The sequence below is a fragment of the Xenopus laevis genome, chromosome 3S (assembly GCF_017654675.1).
Source record: "Xenopus laevis strain J_2021 chromosome 3S, Xenopus_laevis_v10.1, whole genome shotgun sequence".
NCBI classification, from domain to species: domain Eukaryota; kingdom Metazoa; phylum Chordata; class Amphibia; order Anura; family Pipidae; genus Xenopus; species Xenopus laevis.
In genome coordinates, this window is record NC_054376.1 from 125,292,083 (window position 1) to 125,314,348 (window position 22,266).

The 22,266-nt window shown below is 40.4% G+C and overlaps 1 protein-coding gene across 1 annotated transcript in view; it reads left to right on the forward strand.

Annotated features, from left to right (window-relative positions):
• The window catches only part of LOC108703487 (protein Hook homolog 2-like), a 28,659-nt gene extending 6,992 nt beyond the window's left edge, over positions 1 to 21,667 (forward strand). Inside the window, exons 6-22 of the mRNA XM_018239637.2 lie at positions 250 to 317; positions 1,718 to 1,780; positions 2,214 to 2,294; positions 6,294 to 6,451; positions 7,897 to 8,037; positions 9,705 to 9,906; positions 11,289 to 11,399; positions 13,779 to 13,866; positions 16,208 to 16,277; positions 17,309 to 17,446; positions 17,745 to 17,832; positions 17,931 to 17,965; positions 18,462 to 18,544; positions 18,890 to 18,993; positions 19,760 to 19,864; positions 20,960 to 21,031; positions 21,119 to 21,667. Coding sequence (XP_018095126.1) covers positions 250 to 317; positions 1,718 to 1,780; positions 2,214 to 2,294; positions 6,294 to 6,451; positions 7,897 to 8,037; positions 9,705 to 9,906; positions 11,289 to 11,399; positions 13,779 to 13,866; positions 16,208 to 16,277; positions 17,309 to 17,446; positions 17,745 to 17,832; positions 17,931 to 17,965; positions 18,462 to 18,544; positions 18,890 to 18,993; positions 19,760 to 19,864; positions 20,960 to 21,031; positions 21,119 to 21,286 — 1,775 coding nt within the window. The 3' untranslated portion in view covers positions 21,287 to 21,667. The remainder of the gene's footprint in view (positions 1 to 249; positions 318 to 1,717; positions 1,781 to 2,213; positions 2,295 to 6,293; positions 6,452 to 7,896; positions 8,038 to 9,704; positions 9,907 to 11,288; positions 11,400 to 13,778; positions 13,867 to 16,207; positions 16,278 to 17,308; positions 17,447 to 17,744; positions 17,833 to 17,930; positions 17,966 to 18,461; positions 18,545 to 18,889; positions 18,994 to 19,759; positions 19,865 to 20,959; positions 21,032 to 21,118) is intronic.
• The last annotated feature ends 599 nt before the right edge of the window (positions 21,668 to 22,266 follow it).

The window sequence follows — 22,266 nt, forward strand, 5'->3', positions numbered from 1 at the left end:
TTAGAAAGTCCCAGGCTGACTGATCAGCTCAAGCTCCATGTACCGTGTCTGTGAAAGTTGTCATTCATCCAGACTGTATCTATAGTAACAAGTCAAATCAAATGGACTTGCTGTACCATTTCTTTTGAACACATCAGACCTATTACTATAGATACTCCATGTACCAGTTGTCTTGAACAGGAGTAATTATAAATAAACGAGAAATACATTTGCTGATCAAGGTTTATTCATTGTTCTTCTTTCTTCCAGTGCACATTCAGCAGATAATGACACTTGGAGAGTCTGTCCAGCAAGCAGTGATGGAATCAATACAGGAGGTAGGGATTTTGTGATTCTGCTAAAGAGCCATAACAATCCTTGTAGGGGATGGTGGTCCCTGTAGCCCTACAGCACTTCCTGCATTTCTCAGCAACCAAAACACAATGGGAATTTTAGTGGATCAGAGATGGAAAAATGAAATGTCATTAAGAACTGTCTTTTGTCGTATTGCTCCCTAATGGGATGCAAAGGAATGCTGAGTCACATGAATAGATACAATACCTGTCAAATGTGTTTGACCCAGGCCCATTTGCTATAGATATTGTCTTATTTGCACCAATAGTTGTTTTATTTCTGTATAACGTGCATCCAAAATTTCATAATAATTTAAAGGGGTTGTTCACCTTTGAGATAACTTTTGGTATGATGTAGAGAGTGACATTCCGAGATAATTTGCAATTTGTTTTAATTTTTTTTATTATTGAATAAGATATTGAGATATTTAGCCTTTTATTCAGCAGCTCTTCAATTTGTATTTTAAGCAATCTGGTAACTAGGGCCCAAATGAGCCAAGCAACCATGCATTGATTTGAATAAGAGACTTAAATATGAATAGGAGAGAGTCTGAATAGAAGGATCAGCAATAAAGAGTAGCAATAACGATACATTTGTAGCCTTACAGAGCATTTGTTTTTTTAGAAGTGGACAGCGAAGAAAAAGACAAATAAGTATAAAACTATAAAAAATAAATAATGAAAATCAATTGAAAAGCTGCATAGAATTGGCCGTTCTATAATAAATAAATGTTACCATTTATAACAAATAATGAAAGTTACCTTAAAGGTGAACCGCCCCTTTAATCCAATTCCCTTTCTAAATGCAAAGAGGAATAATGAACTCTGTACTAGAGTCCTGCACGGGTCCATTTTTTGGAAGCCGTGCCCGACCTGCAATCCGCAACCCGCATTCTTATCCACTTGGACCCGCAACCCTGCCCCGCGACCCGCTGACCATCAAGAATCAGGAACTTCTGTCATTGGAAACCGGAAGTGACATAATCGGCGGTAGGCGTGATCAGAAAAAAAAGGGGTAGTACTGGAAGTGCTGTCATTGGAAACTGGAAGTTACATCATCGGAAGTAGGCGTTGTCAGAAAAAAGGAATAAAAATTGCTATTGAGAAGACCAGCGTGTCTATACCCGCACCCTGAACTTCAACCCGCAGGGTACCGCAGGTTTTTGCGGGTAACCCGCGGGTACCCGACCTGCTGCAGGACTCTACTCTGTACTCCCCAACATGTTGCGCTGCTCTGTTATAATATTAAAAAATAATTATATTATGTAATATAATTTAGTAGCCCTTCCGCTTAACACGTGCAAATCAAAGCAGCTACAAGTTTCCAGCATGTACTCTACGTGTTTACTGTGTGTGTTTAACCATTGCCTTTTATCTTTGCCCAGCTGCTCAGCAAGGACCCCACAGATGCAGTAACAAGTGAAAGTTACATTAACTATGATAGCCAGGTGAGTTTCTTCCAAAGACGCTTAAGTTCTAGAGGGGCCAAACAGAATTTGTGTTTCCCTTTTACACTTTCTCTATCAACAATGTAGAATCTATGTCACTGGCAAGGAAACAGGAGTGGCAGCAATGTAGATTCTACATTTTCACATTTCATTCATATTAATAGACATGTTGGGCTGTGGCACTGCCAGGAAAGGGGGTTATCACCTATTCTGCTTCTTTTATTCATCTGTACAAATTGCACAATATAGCCACTGACCCCCATTGTTTCCTATGTATATCACATTTTTTGGAGGGGGATGAAAGTTCTTTATTGTACGTCATTGTTCTGTTTCAAGGTATCGTTATATTATCAGACTTTTTATCTTCATGCAGCAATGCCTCTTGCCCCCATTAATTATCCCTAACTATCCTTATTGCCTACTTTTCTTTCAGTCCCGCAAATACTATTTTTTAAGTGAGGATAATGATGAAAAAAACGAGATTCTGCAGCGTTGCCATGACCTAGAACAGCAGGTAAATGTGTGTGCTTGTGTGCAGCCTGTGTGTGCCTTGTGTTGCCTGTTTGGTGGTTTCCTCTACAGCAGCAAAATCCTTGTAGTTTTTTTTTTCTTTATTTCCTGGATCCATCCCAAAATGTGGGAGTCCTAAATGTATAATATCTATGAAAGGGAAGTTGTTGCAAGATGGACTTTTGAGAAGAAATTGGCAGAATGCAGCAAAGGCAGTAATGTCAAAACAAGCAAACAATGTTATGGTGATGATCACAGGGGTCCAGGCAAGAGCTAGTGCCAAAAATAAGATAATCCCCTATATTAGAAAAGTTTCAGTTCCATAGAAGACTTCAAATTAAAGGGGTTGTTCACCTTCAAGTTATCTTTTAGTATGATGTGGGGAGGGATGTTCTTACTGGTAAGGAAACTTCGGGCGACTTCGGAAATTCAAATGCTGCAAAAGCATTGGGGCAGGCGTTTTTTCATTGAAGCAGATGGAAGCCACGGGGAAGCAGTTCATGGAGATTAGTCGCCCCAAAGAAGAGGCGATTAGTCGCCGGGCGATTAAATCTCCCCGAATCTCCAGGTGTGCCCTTACCCTTATACTCCCAGGCCAAAAGTTTGGCTATTTGGGTTATTGGGGGAAGAGCAGAGAGATGCACTACTGTAGTTACTATAGCAACACTGTTATCACAGGGAGGCTAGATATTTATTTTTGGGCTGATTGCACATACCCCTGATTGTTTGATCAGATTCTTATCAAAGGCTAAAAGTAACATCTCTTTGCAGAGCTTCCTTTTTATAGATCTTTATTCATTTTCATGGAAAATAAAGCCAGTGGATTTTTCGAACAATTAACTGCTTTAAATAATACGTATAATAGATGCATTTTATATTCTAAATCCCAGTGAACAGCCTTTACGTTCATGACCAAGGATTTTCCGAGCTGCCTTGCTCTAAAGTGGTGGTGATGGCGGTGTGATTTATACTGGTAGCAGGGGCTTTAATCTAATCTGTATATTTATGTTGCATGTAATGCTTCTCTGCTGGTAGAGAAATGCTTGATACCCTTCATTGCAGCCTGTCGTTCAAGGATAAGTAAGCCTTTATGATAAGTGAATGTAAAATTGATGAGATGGCTATTCTAAGTATATTTGCCATGTACATTCTTTATTTATTTTGTTTTTATATCAAGATATTAAGGGATACATATACTGTTAATATGAATGAATTTTGTTTCAACAGCACCACCTGCTGGTCAGTTTCCCACCAGTCTGACCACCAAGTAGTCAAGGAAGTTGTCAGGAGAAAGAAAGAGGCTGCTCTGATGTTCTTCTGTTTAGGAAAAGAATTGGAAACCTTTCTCTCATCTTTCCTAAGCAGAAGAACATCAGAGCAGCCTCTTTCTTTCTCCTGACAACTTCCTTGACTACTTGGTGGTCAGACTGGTGGGAAACTGACCAGCAGGTGGCGCTGTTGTAACAAAATTCATTCATATTAACAGCACATGTATCCTTTAATATCTTGGAATGAAAAGAAAATAAATAATGAATGTACATAACAAAAGTGCTTAGAATAACTCCCTCATCAATTTCACATTAACTTATTTGAAAGGTTTACTTATCCTTTCAGATGAATGGAAACTGCCTGGCACAGGAGGCTTGAATTCATCTGAATAAGAGGCTGCACGGAGCGGTATTTTTCTTTTTCACTAAGCAGAGAAATACGTAGCCCTCAAATGTATTCATTTAAGTCTGCAATGAAAGCTGGGCCTGTCATTTTCTGTGGGGGGAGTAATTCAAAGGTGCAAATGAACCACAAAGCGGAGCATTGTATATAGAGGATCAGCATTGCATACTGAGGTTTTCACTTGCAGACTTTATTGTGGGGTTGCTTTTTCTTTCCCACCTCAATGAGTGATTTCACCCTTTAAAAAGGTTATAAGCTGATTTGTGTTTGGCTTCCGGATTTTGGGTGAGTTTAAGACCAGCCTGTGCCTGCTACACTAACTTGCTGCATGCTCATATTGCAATGCTGCGGCCCTAATCCTGCTTTTTCCTCTGCTCTTACTGAGAGGGGTCTGCAGTGCCCGCTTGGGGTAGCTCTTCCTATCCTGATGGCTTTTCCACTCACTAAAATGATTGCAGTTTGGACTGAAGGGTTTAGTCGAAGAAGTAGAAAGCTACAATGGCCTGATCATGTCCCTCAGTTGTAGGTCTGGAAAACAGGGCCATGTAATGAGCACGTGGATGATAAAGGAGGCAGATCAACCGTTGCAATAGCACATGTGGAGCAAGATTATATTAGTATCCAGACAGATACATGGTATGAACCACACATTTGTTGAGGTTGGCAAACAAGTGAAGCTGTGCCCAATAAGACAACTCAGGTGGCGTGTGAAATTAGGCGGAACCAATTATTTTGCCCCAGGCCAACAATCAAATATTAGGCCCTATGCCAATCTTTATTCCCAGATATTAAGGGATACATGTACTGTTAATATAAATGAATTTTGTTACAACAGCGCCACCTGCTGGTCAGTTTCCCACCAGTCTGACCACCAAGTAGTCAAGGAAGTTGTCAGGAGAAAGAAAGAAGCTGATGTTCTTCTGTTTAGGAAAGAATTATAATAAATACTATAATAAACCTTTCTCACATCTTTCCTAAGCAGAAGAACATCAGAGCAGCCTCTTTCTTTCTCCTGAATTCATTCTACCAACCCAAAAGATATCTATCCAGTGCCATGATGTTGGCTGTGGCCATAACCACACTGCTGCTCACAGTAGATGCAATTATACAATCATCATTTCCTAGTAGTAGAAAGGCCTTTGGGATGGGATTTAGCTGCTCATATAAATGTATTGCATGTAGCTGACTGCAGACCCCACCGCTTAACAGAAATCCCTTCCTAGCTGGTTTAACCTCTACCTTGCTGGCTCAGTGCTGCCCTCTCGGGGAAATGCATTAAAATATAAATATATATACCCTCTTCCTCCTCCTCAGACAACCCCTCTCATTCACTTTGTCTGCAAAAATGACACTCTGAGGCCCATGGTGCATTCAGGTGCTGGCTATTGTGAGGACACTTCTATTAATTTGTCATTTAGAAATACATTTAGATATAAAATAGCCATGTCAATAATTAGTGTATTTAAAGGGGAACTATTGTGAAAATGAAAATTTTATATAAGCTTCATCATACTGAAATAAGAAACTTTCTAAATACAATCAATTTGTGGCGTTTCTGAAATAATCAAGTTTAGATTCACAATTCCTTCCTTGGCATCTGTTTCTCTTCATTCTGTCTTCATGCAGCAGTTGGGTGTCAGATATTAATTGACAGTTAGATCCAATATATCTTATAGGGGGGTTTCTTTCCTATCAGATGAATTAGAGCTCACTCAAATGACTGATTCCAGTACAAACAAAATGTAACAAAATAACTGCCTTTTGCACAAATCCTGCATGTAGAGAGACATGATGTCTGGTGATTTTAATAGTGAGCTCTTATGCATGTTCTAGGCAAAAGGAGCCCCCCTATAAGATATATTGGATCTAACTGTCAGTGATTATATGACACCCAACTGCTGCATGAAGAGAGAATGAAGAGAAACAGATGCTGAGAGAGGGATAGGGAAGATAAACTTGATTATTTCAGAATTTTCTATTGATTGTATTTAGAAAGTTTCAGTATGCTGAAGCTTATATTAAATTTTCATTTTTGTGATAGTTCCCCTTTAAAAAATAAGATGTTCAAAATTTGCAGCAGGGGTATGCAACCAGCTTCCCCTTTAGATGTTGTTGAACTACATGAGCCATCATACTACTGATAGTCAAGTAATCCTGGGAGTTGTAGTTTAACCTCATCTAAAAAGCCTAAATTTTCATATTATATATCCTATGTCTATATCCACCCAGACATATTAACTCACCTATTCTGTTACCCCCATTCTTACATTTTTGGGGGGATCTTGCTCCTTTCCCTCTCCTTCTTTTCGTTTGGCTGCACCCCCTCCCCAAGGTTTCTCTGCTTATGGAAGAAAAGAAGAACCTGGTGGGTGAGAACCGAACCCTAAGAGAACAGCAGGAGCAGTCTGGCATGGGTACTCCCCAAATGTTCAACAAAAAGTTGCTCCTTCTACAGAGCCAGATTGAACAACTACAGGAGGAAAACTACAGGTAAGGTGAAACAAATGGGTCAAAGAGAATCTTGGGGGGGTTAGTTATGGAACAGGAAGGTATTTCCTGGTGCTCATGTGACTGCCTCTACTTCTTTTTGGCAGAAAACGGCAGTTCTGTTTTGCTTTGTGGCAGGCATATTCAAATGAATGCAATAGTATCACAGGATAAAATCAGTGCCTAAATAACTTTGTAGACAATATGGCCTTGTCTTAACTTTCAGCAATGTAGTTTGTGTATGTTGGTGGCAGTTGTAGCCTGCTAACATCTGGAGGATAACAGTCTGCCCATCACAAGAAATGTGATAAACCCTCTTTTTAAAGGATAAGTAAACCTTTAAAATAAGTGAATGTAAAATTGATGATTGCACTTTTCTAAGCACTTTTGTAATTTACATTCATTATTTATTTGTTTTTATTCCAAGATATTAAAGGATAAATGTACTGTTAATATGAATGAATTTTGTTCCAACAGCGCCACCTGCTGGTCAATTTCCCACCAGTCTGACCACCAAGTAGTCAAGGAAGTTGTCAGGAGAGAGAAAGAGGCTGCTCTGATTTTCTTCTGCTTAGGAAAATAATTAAAGACCTTTCTCCCATCTTTCCTAAGCAGAAGAACATCAGAGCAGCCTCTTTCTTTTCACTTATTTTAAAGGTTTACCTTACCTTTAAAGGGGTTTTGTCATGATTTTTATGTTGTAATTTTTATGTCTAATTTACACAGTTTACACTGCAAATAATTCACTCGACAATATAAAATGTCATTCCTGAACCAACAAGTGTATTTAGTTGTAATTTTGGTGTGTAGGTGCATCTCAGGTCATTTTGCCTGGTCATGTGATTTCAGAAAGAGCCAGCACTTTAGGATGGAACTGCTTTCTGGCAGGCTGTTGTTTCTCCTACTCAATGTAACTGAATGTGTCTCAGTGGGACCTGGATTTTCCTATTGAGTGTTGTTCTTAGATCTACCAGGCAGCTGTTATCTTGTGTTAGGGAGCTGTTGTCTGGTTACCTTCCCATTGTTCTGTTGTTAGGCTGCTGGGGGGGAAATGGAGGGGTGATATCACTCCAACTTGCAGTACAGCAGTAAAGAGTGACTGAAGTTTATCAGAGCACAAGTCACGTGACTGGGAAAACTGACAATATGTATAGCCCCATGTCAGATTAAAAATTAAATCTAAAAAAAAAAATTTTGTTGCTTTTTTGAGAAATGGATTTCAGTGCAGAATTCTGCTGGAGCAGCTCTATTAACTGATGCGTTTTGGAAAAAAAAAATTCCTATGACAGTGTTCCTTTAATATTTTCTTGTAAAGCTGCAGGTTTATTTCAAGCTGTTCACTAAAGATATCATTCACGTTGGGGCTTGCCTATCCATACTTTAGGGATCTGACCACAGAGTGGGGATTTATATTTGGAATGGGGCTTATGGGATTGACTTTCTTGCAGGCTGGAGAGCTCCAGAGATGACTACAGACAGAGATGCGAGGAATTAGATCGGGATGTGCAAGAACTGCAACAGCGCAACCAGGACCTGACCGGCTTGGCACACGAGGCCCAGGCACTTAGAGATGAGATGGATGTTCTTCGGTAAGGGCTGGCAGTTGTGGGGACCCAGTGCCAGTTATGTATAAATAGCTCCTCCTCCTGGGCTGCTTGTGCTCTCGGACAATAATAAGAGTATGTTAACAATATGGACATCAATTTGCACGCTACTATATCATCTCCCCTTACCCTGTATTTGGCATTTTTGGGTTCATGTTAAAGGGAAGCTATCGTAAAAAAAAAAAGAAATTCTGTACTGCTTCTGAAATAAACAAGTTCTTGTTCCCTATCCCTCTCTCCGCATCTGTTTCTCTTCATTCTCTCTTCATGCAGCAGTTGGATGTCAGATTCATTCATTAACAGTTAGATCCAATATATCTTATAGGGGGGCTCCTATCCTAGCAGATGTATTAGAGCTCACTCTATTAAACTCACCAGACATCATGGGGCAGATCTATCAAGGGTCGAATTGAAAATTCGAATATAGAATTTTAGAGTTTTTTTAAGGCCAGAACTGTCTAATTCGGCTAGGGTATTGATCAAATTCGATTTGAGTTTAAATTCAATTTTCGAGATTTACCATACTCTGGCCCTTTAAGAACTCGAATTCGACTATTCGCCACCTAAAACCCGCCAAATTGCTGTTTTAGTCAATGGGAGACGTCCTGGGATCAATTTGGAGTTTTTGCAGCCTTCCTGAAGTTCAGGTTTTTTCCAGAGAATTCGATTTGAGTTTTTGGGTCAATCCTAATCACCCGAGTTTAACAAATTCAATTTATTTAATACATTTCAATTGGTCAAATTTTGAGTTTGTGGGAGTTTATGGGATTTTTTATAAACTCACATGAATTTGAAATTCAACCTTTGATAAATGTGCCTCCATGTCTCTCTAAATGCAGGATTTGTGCAAAAGGCAATTATTTTTAACTGCTGAATGAAGACAGAATGAAGAGAAACAGATGACGAGAGAGGAATAGTGAAGATAAACAATGCAGACTATTTAATTTGATTGTATTTAGAAAGTTCTTTTTTCAGTATTATGAAGCTTATATTACATGTCAATTTTCTGATAGTTCCCCTTTAAAGAAAATTAAGTGCTATATGCAAATAAACCACATGGACCCATACAAGTAGATTTGATGGTCAGTATTTATAGGTGTATATAGGTCTTGGACCTTACATTTAAAGGGGTTGTTCACCTTTGAGATAACTTTTAGTATGATGTAGAGAGGGATATTCTGAGATAATTTGCAATTTGTTTTCATTTTTTATTATTTGTGCTTTTTCAGTTATTTAGCTTTTTATTCAGCAGCTCTCCATTTTGCCATTTCAGCAGTCTGGTTACTAGGGTCACAATTAACTATTGATTTGAACAAGAGACTGGAATATAAATAGGAGAGGGACTGAATAGAAGGATCAGTAATAAAAAGTAACAATATATTTGTAGCCTTACAGAGCATTTGTTTTTTTAGATGGGAGTCAGCGACCCCCATTTGAAGGCTGCAAAGAGTAAGAAGAAAAAGGCAAATAACTATAAAAAATACATAATGAAAACCAATTGAAAAGTTGTTTAGAATTGGTCGTTCTATAACATAATAAAAGTTACCGTAAAGGTGAACCACCCCTTTAACTGCACAGTTCCTTCCCACTAGATTCATTTACTGGTGTTGTTGGTTTATACAAACACCTGTCACCTAATTTCTGCCTTTCAGTCACTCCTCTGACAGAGTGGGGAAGCTGGAATCCCTGGTGGAGTCCTATAAGAAGAAGCTGGAAGATCTGGGGGACCTGAGGAGACAAGTGAAGCTCTTGGAGGAGAGGAACACGGTGTACATGCAGCGCACCTGCCAGCTAGAAGAGGAGCTTCATAAGGCCAATGCCTCCCGTGGGCAGGTGGAAAGTCTTACCAGACAGGTACGTGTAAGTCTCAAAAAGCTGAAACCTTTTGCAAAATAATAGGTTTTCCTTACAGACCAGTGGTGACATTTTAAAAAATAATGTTGCCCTACACTGGTAAAACTGGTGTGTTTCCTCCAGAAACACAACTATAGTTTATATAAACAAGCTGCTGTGTAGCTACAGGGGCTGCCCCCATGGCTACACAGCAGCTTGTTTATATAAACTATAGTTGTACTTATCTGTTATCTACTGTGTATCCTGTGCTTGAATGGCTGCCCCCATGGCTACACAGCAGCTTGTTTATATAAACTATAGTAGTACTTATCTGTTATCTACTGTGTATCCTGTGCTTGAATGGCTGCCCCCATAGCTACAAAGCAGCTTGTTTATATAAACTATAGTAGTACTTATCTGTTATCTACTGTGTATCCTGTGCTTGAATGGCTGCCCCCATGGCTACACAGCAGCTTGTTTATATAAACTATAGTTGTACTTATCTGTTATCTACTGTGTATCCTGTGCTTGAATGGCTGCCCCCATGGCTACACAGCAGCTTGTTTATATAAACTATAGTAGTACTTATCTGTTATCTACTGTGTATCCTGTGCTTGAATGGCTGCCCCCATAGCTACAAAGCAGCTTGTTTATATAAACTATAGTAGTACTTATCTGTTATCTACTGTGTATCCTGTGCTTGAATGGCTGCCCCCATGGCTACACAGCAGCTTGTTTATATAAACTACAGTAGAGTTTCTGAAGCAAATACACTAGTTTTACCAGTATAGAGAAGCACTACATTATATTGGCATTCTTTTAAAGGATAAGTAAACCTTTAAAATAAGTTAATGTAATTGGTTATTGTGCTATTCTAAGCACTTTTGTAATTTACATTCATTATTTATTTATTCCAAGATATTAAGGGATACATGTGCTGTTAATATGAATGTATTTTGTTACAACAGCGCCACCTGCTGGTCAGTTTCCCACCAGTCTGACCACCAAGTAGTCAAGGAAGTTGTCAGGAGAAAGAAAGAGACTGCTCTGATGTTCTTCTGCTTAGGAAAGATGTGAGAAAGGTTTCTAATTATTTTCCTAAGCAGAAGAACATCAGAGCAGCCTCTTTCTTTCTCCTGACAACTTCCTTGATGGACTTTTATGGTGCCTGATATGCGAGATTTCTCTGCTGCTGCACTCTATACCTGTATTTTCCTGCAAAAGGGGAAGCAACATCTTGTAAAAACTGGAGCATTTAACGGCAGCAAAGTAGTGTAGGTGTCTGAGGAGGGTTTTCTGCCTATTGAATCGGGTTCTCCTTCCAACGTATATTTGGTTAATGTCTAGGATTTTGATTGAGGGTGTTTTGCATTGTTCTATGTACATCTATTTGTACTTTGCAGGTCCAGGAGCTGCATAAGAAGCATTCCACCGAGTCTCTACGGGCTGAGAAATGGCAGTTTGAGTTCCAGACCCTTAAAGAAAAATTTGAGGATTTGCAGAAAGAGAGAGAGGTAAGCGGTTCCTCTTGTTATTTCATTCATTTATAAATTAAACTTCCTTGGAGTCAGATATACTGTAGATATGCAGGAGGGGACAAGAAAGTGAAAAAAAAAAAGAAAGGCAGATAGGAGAGAGAGAGAGAGAGAGCAAGAGTGCGGGAGACAGAGAGTGAGCGGGAGACAGAGAGTGAGCGGGAGACAGAGAGTGAGCGGGAGACAGAGAGTGAGCGGGAGACAGAGAGTGAGCGGGAGACAGAGAGTGAGCGGGAGACAGAGAGTGAGCGGGAGACAGAGAGTGAGCGGGAGACAGAGAGTGAGCGGGAGACAGAGAGTGAGCGGGAGACAGAGAGTGAGCGGGAGACAGAGAGTGAGCGGGAGACAGAGAGTGAGCGGAACTACCGGGGGAGCAGGGGGTGCGAGTGGGCCAGGGCCCGCACCCCCTCAGGGCCCCCCGGCAGTCTGTTCACCAATGAAAATGCCTGCAAATGCGGCCGTACGGAGGGGGGCGGGCCTGGCTGCGCGTCACGCACCAGGGCCCGCCCCCTCTAGGATCGCCACTGGAGAGAGAGCGAGATGGAGATAGAGAGAGGTGTACATTGCACCCTAACAATATTAGCACAATTTAATAAACTTTATTCTGATGTTCATCTGTACTATTAATATAATGTGCACAATCACTGTTGGGGTTGCAGGTAAGATCATTGTGGTGAAGCCTTTGGGAACTCCTAAGATCACTGGGGATTTCAAAGGGAAGAAGCAGTTACAAGACCATGTTATTTAGCAAATTACAGCTAGCATAAATCTTCTCCACTTTGCTCCAGTCCTCTCCATTTCTGCATTTATTAGGGTAGATGTATAAGCCGCAATCATGTCTCCCAGCAAATATATTTGAATCTGTGTAATATTTTGAATTGACTGCCCAATGCTTCTTGGCACAGGAAGACAAAGAAAGCGGTGGTTATAATGTGGCCCCTATTTATAATATGTAAAAGGCGTGTGTCAGGGGAGAATACTCAGTCTTTAGTCCAATGACCTCTTAATAAAATGCTCCGTTATATTGACTTCCAGTGGGATGTCTTCTACTGTGTGATCCTGTCTTCTGTTAGTTACCAGCGCTTCTTTCTAGTCCTCCATTAAATGTGCTGTAGCTTTTGTTCCTCATTTTATTCCTCTATCTTATCAGCTCTTTTCTACCTTTTAGCCCTCTTTTCCCTACTCTTCTTTCCTGCTGTATCTTCTGACCTATTTTCCTTCCTTTCTTTCTTTTTGGTATGTTCTATCCCTCCTTCTGTCACACTTCCTATCCTTCTTCCCTACTATACTGTTAGTTGGACAACCTTCCGTACTACATTACTGTGCCTTGTGTCCCTCCTTCTGTTCTTTTAGCTTTTCTTTTTCCCTTCTGTTCTGCCATCTTCCCTTCTTCTCTACTGTTCCTTTTAGCCATCCTTATGTTGTATTCATTGTTCAATTCCTTTCCTACTCTACATTCTATCACTACGTCTGTTCTACCTCTATTACTTCCTTATGAAGCTTCTGTTCCTCTTTCATTTTCACTTTATTTCCTATTGGCTTCTACCTCCCTTTTATTCCCACTACCATTCTACTTCCTTTTCTATCCACCCTTTTTCACTGACTTCCTGTTTTTATTCCTCTATCATTCTTTCTGTTTCCTTCCTCTATAGTCATATTTATTGTCATCTCTTCTGCATACAAGAAAGAAATTCATACATGAGACGAAATTGCAGACCACATACATATTACACTCCCAAACAAACATATACTGTGTTAAAAAATCAAAACATATTTCAGTGTACACTTTCAAGCCAAGAATATATGAATTAAATACAAAGAAGAAGAAACCCCGTTTTCCAGCTCCCAGTCCTTCATTTTAACCCAAGGGTATTTCTTTATTTTTTATGCCTATTATTTGTGCAATCACCCCTTCTCTAAAATCTGCTATTGCACTGCTATTCTTTCTATACCTGTGAGAGAAATGGAGACATTCTCTCACACACAGGTGAGTCCTGTGGAGATGATCCGTTTAGGAAGGTGCTGATCTTACAAGCAGTGGCGTAACTAGTTGTTACTGGGCTCATAGCAAATTCAATTTAGGGCCCCAAAATATTTATAAGTTGGCCTATTTTACCAAGATATATTAAAATTGCTAATTAATCAGGGTCTCACTGGGCCCCCTACACTCCTGGGCCCCCCTGCAACCGCAGGGTCTGCTTCCTCTATAGTTACGCCCCTGCTTACAAGTTTTGGCTGGAGAAATCTACCGTAGGTAGAACTGACTTCTGTTGCATCGCCAGCATATGTTGTGTGTTTTTGCACAATAGAAAAGTTATTTTATGTTCTTGGGAGTTCTATCTGTCTTTGTCTCCCCAGAGGCTGATAGCTGAGCGGGACTCACTGCGGGAGACAAATGATGAGCTGCGCTGCTCTCACCTGCAGCAGACTTGCCTGGGACAAGCAGGTGAGACCTTCAATCATGTCTGTGCTTCTTGCCAATTTCACAACCATCTACAAAGTTATATTAGACTGTGGCGATATTGGAAGTTACTGGATCCCCTAGCAATCTGTCGTGATTATCTGCTCATATCAGCCATTATGTTCTGAAAACATTGGGGGGAATTCACAAAAGTGAAGAGAGCCCAATTTTGGAGTAAACGTGATGGTAAACTTGAGTAAAATACTTTCTCCATATTCACAAACAGAAATCCGCCTAAATTCCAACTCAACTGCCACTTTTCATGAAAGAAAGACATATTACAGACACTTTTATGAATTTGTCTTTCAAACGACATAAATATGGAGCAAAAATGACATTTTAAACGACATTTTCTCCCGACATTTTAAAAATGGAGTTAAGCTCAGTATAAAACTTCCCCATGTGCCAGATCAATTGCAAAATCACTTTTATACTCAGGGCACAAGTTTCTGTCTAACCCTATAGGTGTAAAAGCCTCGTTAACAAAACAAGTAAAAAACGGATTAAACAACAAAAAGTGTATTTTATACAGTTTTATATGTAAAAAGTTTTTAACTCACACTTGCATTATTTCACTAGTTTTAGCTTAATGAATGAGCCAATATTAGCAATTTCAGTGAATATATTATCTAAAGGAAAAGTAAAGCCTCCCAGGCATTTGTTTTGTTTTAGCAGCAATTAGACACTTGGCCTAAGATAATAAAACAAACTTCTGATACAAATCCCTATATTGTACAAAATAGCATTTCTTGTATTTAGACCCTTATATCTTGTTACAGAAGTGGAATTACACAAACACATAGGCAGATTTAGAAAGCCCGGGTTATCCTGAAAAAAAATAAAGTATAATTTTCCAAGGTTTAATAAACCCCTTCCAGTTTGATGGCTGACTGACAGGTGCAGTAAGGGCTAAAGACAAATTCAGAAAAAATGTCTATAAAATGTCTGTTTAAAAGACAAATTCACAAAAGTGGAGATAGAGGTTTGTGAATTCGGTGGGAAATCCGACATTTTTATCTCCACTTTTATTTTGTCTCAATATCACCACTTTTGTGAATTCCCCCCATTGTGTCTGTGCCATAAGCATTTCCGTTCTTCAATGAGCCCGCTGTTTAAAATGTAAGGGTATTAACATGTGACACTTCTTACACTGATGTGGAATCTGTAACTTCATGGCATTAAGCTAATATTTTTGTATTTATATTAAAGATCACCAGGAATAAAGACGTTTTTCCAATTACTTTCTATTTGTGACCTTTTTCTAATATTGAAGTTTAAAGGATGATTTTCCTCCTTCTAAAGCAGCTCTGGGAGGGGGGTCGCCGACCCTTTAACTGTTCTAATTTGATACATTTAGTTGATCCATTTGTTATGTTTGTCCCTGCTGAGCAGAATCCCTGAGTTTCATTACAGGCAGCTGTTAGAATTGATACAATAGTTGCTGATACTCCACAGATACTGCTGAGAAATGTGTCAACTAATTGTGTCAACTAAATGTGTCAACTAAATTTATCGACTAAAAGTATCAACTAAGTGTGTCAACTAAGTGTGTCAACTAAGTGTGTCAACTAAGTGTGTCAACTAAGTGTGTCAACTAAGTGTGTCAACTAAGTGTGTCAAGTAAGTGTGTCAAGTAAGTGTGTCAAGTAAGTGTGTCAAGTAAGTGTGTCAAGTAAGTGTGTCAAGTAAGTGTGTCAAGTAAGTGTGTCAACTAAGTGTGTCAACTAAGTGTGTCAACTAAGTGTGTCAACTAAGTGTGTCAACTAAGTGTAGCAACTAAGTGTAGCAACTAAGTGTAGCAAATGGTAACAGTTCAGAATCTGCTCCTGGATCACTGAGCTTCGAGACTGAAACACTGGATACACAAACATTAAAATTTAACCTTCAATTTTGGGAAAATTATAAAAAATAGAAAGCAATTGAAAAAAGTCTTTGTTTCTGGAGAACAGTCTGAAAACAATTTAACTAAAAAAAATGTTTGGGAGGTGAATAACTCTTTAATAACATTCATTATCCAAGCTATTGTATTTAAATCTGAATAATAAGAAGTACCCAGAAGGGTTGTAATATCACGTTCTACATTTTGGGCACCCCTGTCTAACACTCTCATATAGGGAAAAAGTAATTCTAACACACAAGTAATCTCTTATTTACTGCCCCCTAGTGGACAACAATGTGTATACTTTACACAGTTATGATGATGATAATGTTGTAAGAGGTATAACGTAGAAATGTATTAGGATCCTGTAAGGGAAATAACAAAGAATGATCAGATGGAAAGTGTGATGATACTTTTGCTGTTATCTAATATATTCTACTCTTGCAGATGTGCTGCTTTCAGGATCTTCTCCTCCTTTGGAAAATTTAGCAGCAGAAATTGTCCCAGCAGAGCTCAGGTGAAGATCATGGCTGCCAGAGTGTTTGTGGGGGGAGGGACTCCATGTCCCATAGTTCCCTCCTGTCTGTGTCACTGTATCACCCTGCAGTGGGAGGGACAGACTCATGTCCCATAGTTCCCTCCTGTCTGTGTCACTGTATCACCCTGCAGTGGGAGGGACAGACTCATGTCCCATAGTTCCCTCCTGTCTGTGTCACTGTATCACCCTGCAGTGGGAGGGACAGACTCATGTCCCATAGTTCCCTCCTGTCTGTGTCACTGTATCACCCTGCAGTGGGAGGAACAGACTCATGTCCCATAGTTCCCTCCTGTCTGTGTCACTGTATCACCCTGCAGTGGGAGGGTCAGACTCATGTCCCATAGTTCCCTCCTGTCTGTCTCACTGTATCACCCTGCAGTGGGAGGGTCAGACTCATGTCCCATAGTTCCCTCCTGTCTGTGTCACCGTATCACCCTGCAGTGGGAGGGTCAGACTCGTGTCCCATAGTTCCCTCCTGTCTGTGTCACTGTATCACCCTGCAGTGGGAGGGACAGACTCATGTCCCATAGTTCCCTCCTGTCTGTGTCACTGTATCACCCTGCAGTGGGAGGGACAGACTCATGTCCCATAGTTCCCTCCTGTCTGTGTCACTGTATCACCCTGCAGTGGGAGGGACAGACTCATGTCCCATAGTTCCCTCCTGTCTGTGTCACTGTATCACCCTGCAGTGGGAGGGACAGACTCATGTCCCATAGTTCCCTCCTGTCTGTGTCACTGTATCACCCTGCAGTGGGAGGGACAGACTCAGGTCCCATAGTTCCCTCCTGTCTGTGTCACTGTATCACCCTGCAGTGGGAGGGACAGACTCATGTCCCATAGTTCCCTCCTGTCTGTGTCACTGTACCACCCTGCAGTGGGAGGGACTCCACCGCTGTTCTTTACCCCACTGTTCTTTGTATCAACCTGCAGTATCATTGGCCCCAGTTTGTGTTTTCCTATGTTTAATTACCTGTGTTATTTGTCTGCTTCCTACATTTACTCGCTACCAGAGAGACAGTAATTCGGCTGCAGCAGGAAAATAAGATGCTCTGCACTCAGGAATCCTCATACCAAGAGCGCCTCTGTGACCTTCAGAATTTTCTGGAAGAATCAAACCGAAGCAAGAACAGACTGGAGAGCGAAAGCAGGTTAGTGGGTATCACTCACTTATCTATAGACTGAATATCTTAACAGACTGTTGATATTTTTATAACAATTACTTTTATATATTTATTTTGCTGCCAAACGAACATTTAGACCAACAGAGAACTATACAATTAAACTCTGACCTCTCTCCTCTGCCGCTTAAAATAGGCGATTTTTGTGGTTGGCTGGGGAAGTATTTCCTTGAACATATGTCACTATTTTATTCTTTTCTGGGAAAAGGGTAGTGTGTCTCCACTTCCTTCATTTTCAAAAACCGACGTTATTCCTTGCTTTGTCTAGACTCCAGCAGCAGCAGATCAAACAGCTGAAATCTCAGGTGGAGGAACTGCAAAAACAACTCCGGGAGCAGGGGAATCGGGCAGAGGATGTGAGTGGCCTCCATCTGTATTGGTCTGTTTGTGTGAGCTCGAATCTCATACAATGATCCCACACTCCTTTTCTCTTTTTCTTTGTTTTGTTCCCCAGTCTTCCCAGCTGAAGAGAAAACTGGAAGAGCATCTGTAAGATATTTTCATCTCCGATACACTGGGGAAGCTATTGCTGCCCCCATAGAACTGACACTCTAATTTAGTGAGGGCATATAGCTGGAAGAAGGGAATCTTGCATGCAGAACTTGCACTCTAATATACAAAGGGGCACAGATAAAATATAAGAAGAGGTAACAATTGGGAGAAGGGGGTCCTGTAGAACTTATTCTCTAATATACATTGGGACACTGATCCAATACAGGTAGAGGAAACCAGTGGAAGAATGGAATCCTGTTTTGCAAAGCTTACACTCTAATGTATAGAGGGGGAACAGATAAAGTACAGAAAGAGGGATCCACTGGGAGAAAAGAAATCCTGCCCTGCAGAGCTTACACTCTAATGTACAGAGGGACACAGATCTATTACAGGAAGAGGGAACCATTTAGAGAACATTGCAGAACTTATTCTAATATACATATTCTGAACACAACTTTATGTCAACCTTACAAATGTTTGTGCTGTGCCATAGGGAAATGCTACACGATGCTCATTCCGAACTCCAGAAGAAGAGAGAATATATTGAAACACTGGAGCCAAAAGCTGATCTCAATAGTAATAAATCTGTATTTTCTTTTTTTTTCTTCAAAGTGTTTTTATTTGAAGTTTTTCACAATGATGATGCTCACGTGTACAGCGGTGTGATCATTAATTACAAAAAATTGCATAAATGTAGAAGACTTTTCAACATGTGTGAAAAATATATATGTTTTTTCCATGTTTAGTTGTTCAGTGTGTAGTTGTTTATTTGTATAAATAAATACATGAAGCAAGAGTAGTGTTTGTGAAGCTGCATGGAGTTTTCCATCGAATGTGAGGCCACAGAATTAGTGCAATTGCACTGCAAAGTAAAGTGAAATGGTGCAGCGTTTGATTGGTTGCTTTCTTTCTCTCTGCCAGTGTCCCGTAAGGTGGATGAATTACAGCAGATCCTGCGTCAGAAGGAAGAAGATATGAGGGCAATGGAAGACAGATATAAGAGATATGTAGACAAAGCTAGAACGGTGAGCACCTCTGAGTACTGTTCACAGGTATCTCTAGTGGGCTTCATGTTTAACTGGATTCCACTTATCTAAAGATATCCTATGAGGCTGCTCTGATGTTCTTCTGCTTAGGAAAAGAATAAGAAACCTTTCTCACATCTTTCCTAAGCAGAAGAACATCAGAGCAGCCTCTTTCTTTCTCCTGACAACTTCCTTGACTACTTGGTGGTCAGACTGGTGGGAAACTGACCAGCAGGTGGCGCTGTTGTAACAAAATTCATTCATATTGACAGTACATGTATCCCTTAATATCTTGGAATTAAAAGAAAATAAATAATGAATGTAAATGACAAAAATTCTTAGAATAGCACCCTCATCAATTTTACATTCACTTGTTTTAGTAGTTTACTTAGCCTTTAAAGGTGCCTTCACTGGTAGAATGACACAGGAAAGCAATATGGCTAGATGTCCTTAGGCATTTCTCACTTTCTTTTTTTTGTGTAGTCTTTGAATTGTTTACCGTTTTGTTCTGCTCATTTGTGGAATTGAAAATGGGGTCCGTGACAAAGACATCTAATTACCAGAAAAAAATGAAACATGAAGATCCAGTTGCAAATCTCTTAGAATCTCATTTGTTGGTGAAGTGCCCCTTTAAGGTTCATGCAATAGGCTCTGCAGTAGAACCTATTAAAGGTCTTAGAGCTGATCCCGAAAGCCCTCTGCATGATGCTATTTGCTTGCACTTATTGTATTCAGGGAACTAATGCTGGGTGTACTTATTCCCCAGGTGATTAAAAGTCTAGACCCAAAGCAGCAGAACTATATCCCTCCTGAGATTCAAGCCTTGAAGAACCAACTACAGGAAAAAGATACTCGCATTCGCCACCTGGAGGTGAGAGGAGGGGCACCTGGGAGTGTCCATTATTCTGCTTCTTACCTCTGTGTGAGGGTCCTATCTCCTTGTCTAGAAGATGCCTTATTAAATCAACTTTGCCTTGTTCATTGCCAGATGGCAGCATCTAAGAGAATTTCATTTTCATTTCATTTTCACTTTCAACAAAGTGCTCGGTGCCATCCCGTCGGCAATTTAGATTCTAGCTGGTGGGGGGCAGTTCGGTGAGATTAGTCGCCCGAAGAAAAGGCGATTTATTGCCGGGTGACTAGATCTCCGAATCCGAGAGTGTGTCTCTGCCCTAATGGATTAGTACAAAAAGTCTCCATAAGAAAAAACGCCCATTGACTTTAAGGGTCAGGGGACACGCTCAGATTCGGGGAGATTAGTAGCCCGGCGACAAATCTCTTCTTCATGGCGACTAATTTCCCCAAACTGCCTTCCGCCAGCCAGAATGTTAATTGCCGGCGGAATGGCACTAGGAGCGCTTCACAAGGAAACTTCAGGCGACTTCACAAAACAAAGCGCTCCTAGTTTCATCCCGCTGGCAATTTACATTGTAGCTGGCGGGAGGCAGTTTGAGGAGATTAGTCGCCAGGCAACTAATTTCCCTGAATCTGAGTGTGTGCCCTGACCCTAAAGAAGAAGGAAAGCTACAGAGACAGTTTATTGCCAATAGATTAGAACAAGGGTGCAAGATAGAACACTATATTTATTCTGCAGAATGCTTTACCAGACCTGAGTAAACAGCTCTAGAAGCTCTCTGTTTGTTTAGGATAGCAGCTGCCATTTTAACTTGGTGTGACATCACTTCCTGTCTAAGTCTCTCCCTGCTTACTTATAGCTCTGTGCTCAGATTACAGGAGGGAGGGAGAGAGGAGCAAACTGAGCATGCTCAAGCCCTAGCCCTGGAGGTTTAAGCTGAAAACAGGAAGTCTGATACAGAAGCCCATGAGTACACAATAGAAGGAAAGAAATGTGCTGTTTCTTATGACAGAGGACTCAGAGCAGCATTACTTTGAGGGGTTACTGGTGTATTTATATAGACCTTTCTGATAAAGCTTACTTACTTTTAGCCTTTCTTTCTCCTTTAAGACTGACTATGAAAAGACAAAAGTTCAGCGGGACCAAGAGGAGAAGCTTATTATTAGCGCCTGGTACAATATGGTAAGCGGCTATTCCTATAGGGTTATATACTTTGCCACAATCAGCTCTATGTACTGTAGTGGGTTTAATCTTCTGCATCTCTTTTAGGGTATGGCTCTGCACCAGAAGGCAACGGATGAGAGAACCCAGCCACCTAACGGCGCCCAGTCTTTCCTAGCGCAACAGAGATTGGCTACAAATGGCCGACGAGGACAAATCTCCCGCTCTCACACACTGCTGCCCCGATACACTGACAAGCGACAAAGTCTCTCCTGAAGCTGCGCTGCAGCATTGGCTCCTGGTTCACAACTGGAGAAACACTAATGAGCCACAAAGAAACAATCCTCATGTCATATAAGCTACACACTGCTGTGTTATCCTCAACAGCACATGGGGACAATGTGATATTGAATGGTTTTATTTGTTAAAGGCCAGTCCTTATTATATTGGTAGGGTATTGGGGTGTCTCATTGCAGCCCTTCAGCTGTTGCAGAATTAGAAATGTCATAAATAAAGGACTTGAGTCAGAGAAGCTGCACCTGCAGCTTTTTGGCTGAATGGATGCATGTTGTCCAACCTCAGGATGATAATTCCTTAATGGGTATGTAAACCTGTAAACTAAGTGAATGTAAAATTGATGAGGGGGGCTATTCTAAGCATTTTTGTCATTTACATTCATTATTTATTTTCTTTTGATTCCAATATATTAAGGGATACATGTGCTGTTAATATGAATGAATTTTGTTACAACAGCGCCACCTGCTGGTCAGTTTCCCACCAGTCTGACCAGCAAGTAGTCAAGGAAGTTGTCAGGAGAAAGAAAGAGGCTTCTCTGATGTTCTTCTGCTTAGGAAAACAATTAGAAACCTTTCTCACATCTTTCCTAAGCAGAAGAACATCAGAGCAGCCTCTTTCTTTCTCCTGACAACTTCCTTGACTACTTTGTGGTCAGACTGGTGGGAAACTGACCAGCAGGAGGCGCTGTTGTAACACAATTCATTCATATTAACAGCACATGTATCCCTTAATATCTTGGAATTAAAACAAAATAATGAATGTAAATGACAAAAGTGCTTAGAATAGCCCTCTCATCAATTTTACATTCACTTATTTTAAAAGTTTACTTATCCTTTAACCATAAAAGCAATGGCAAACTTAGTGCTAGGCCCTTTAAGGGACAAAAAAATGGCAACCCCCCATACTCAAAGATGAGTGAGGATCTTAGACTGGCCATTTAACCCATAAAACCAATCACA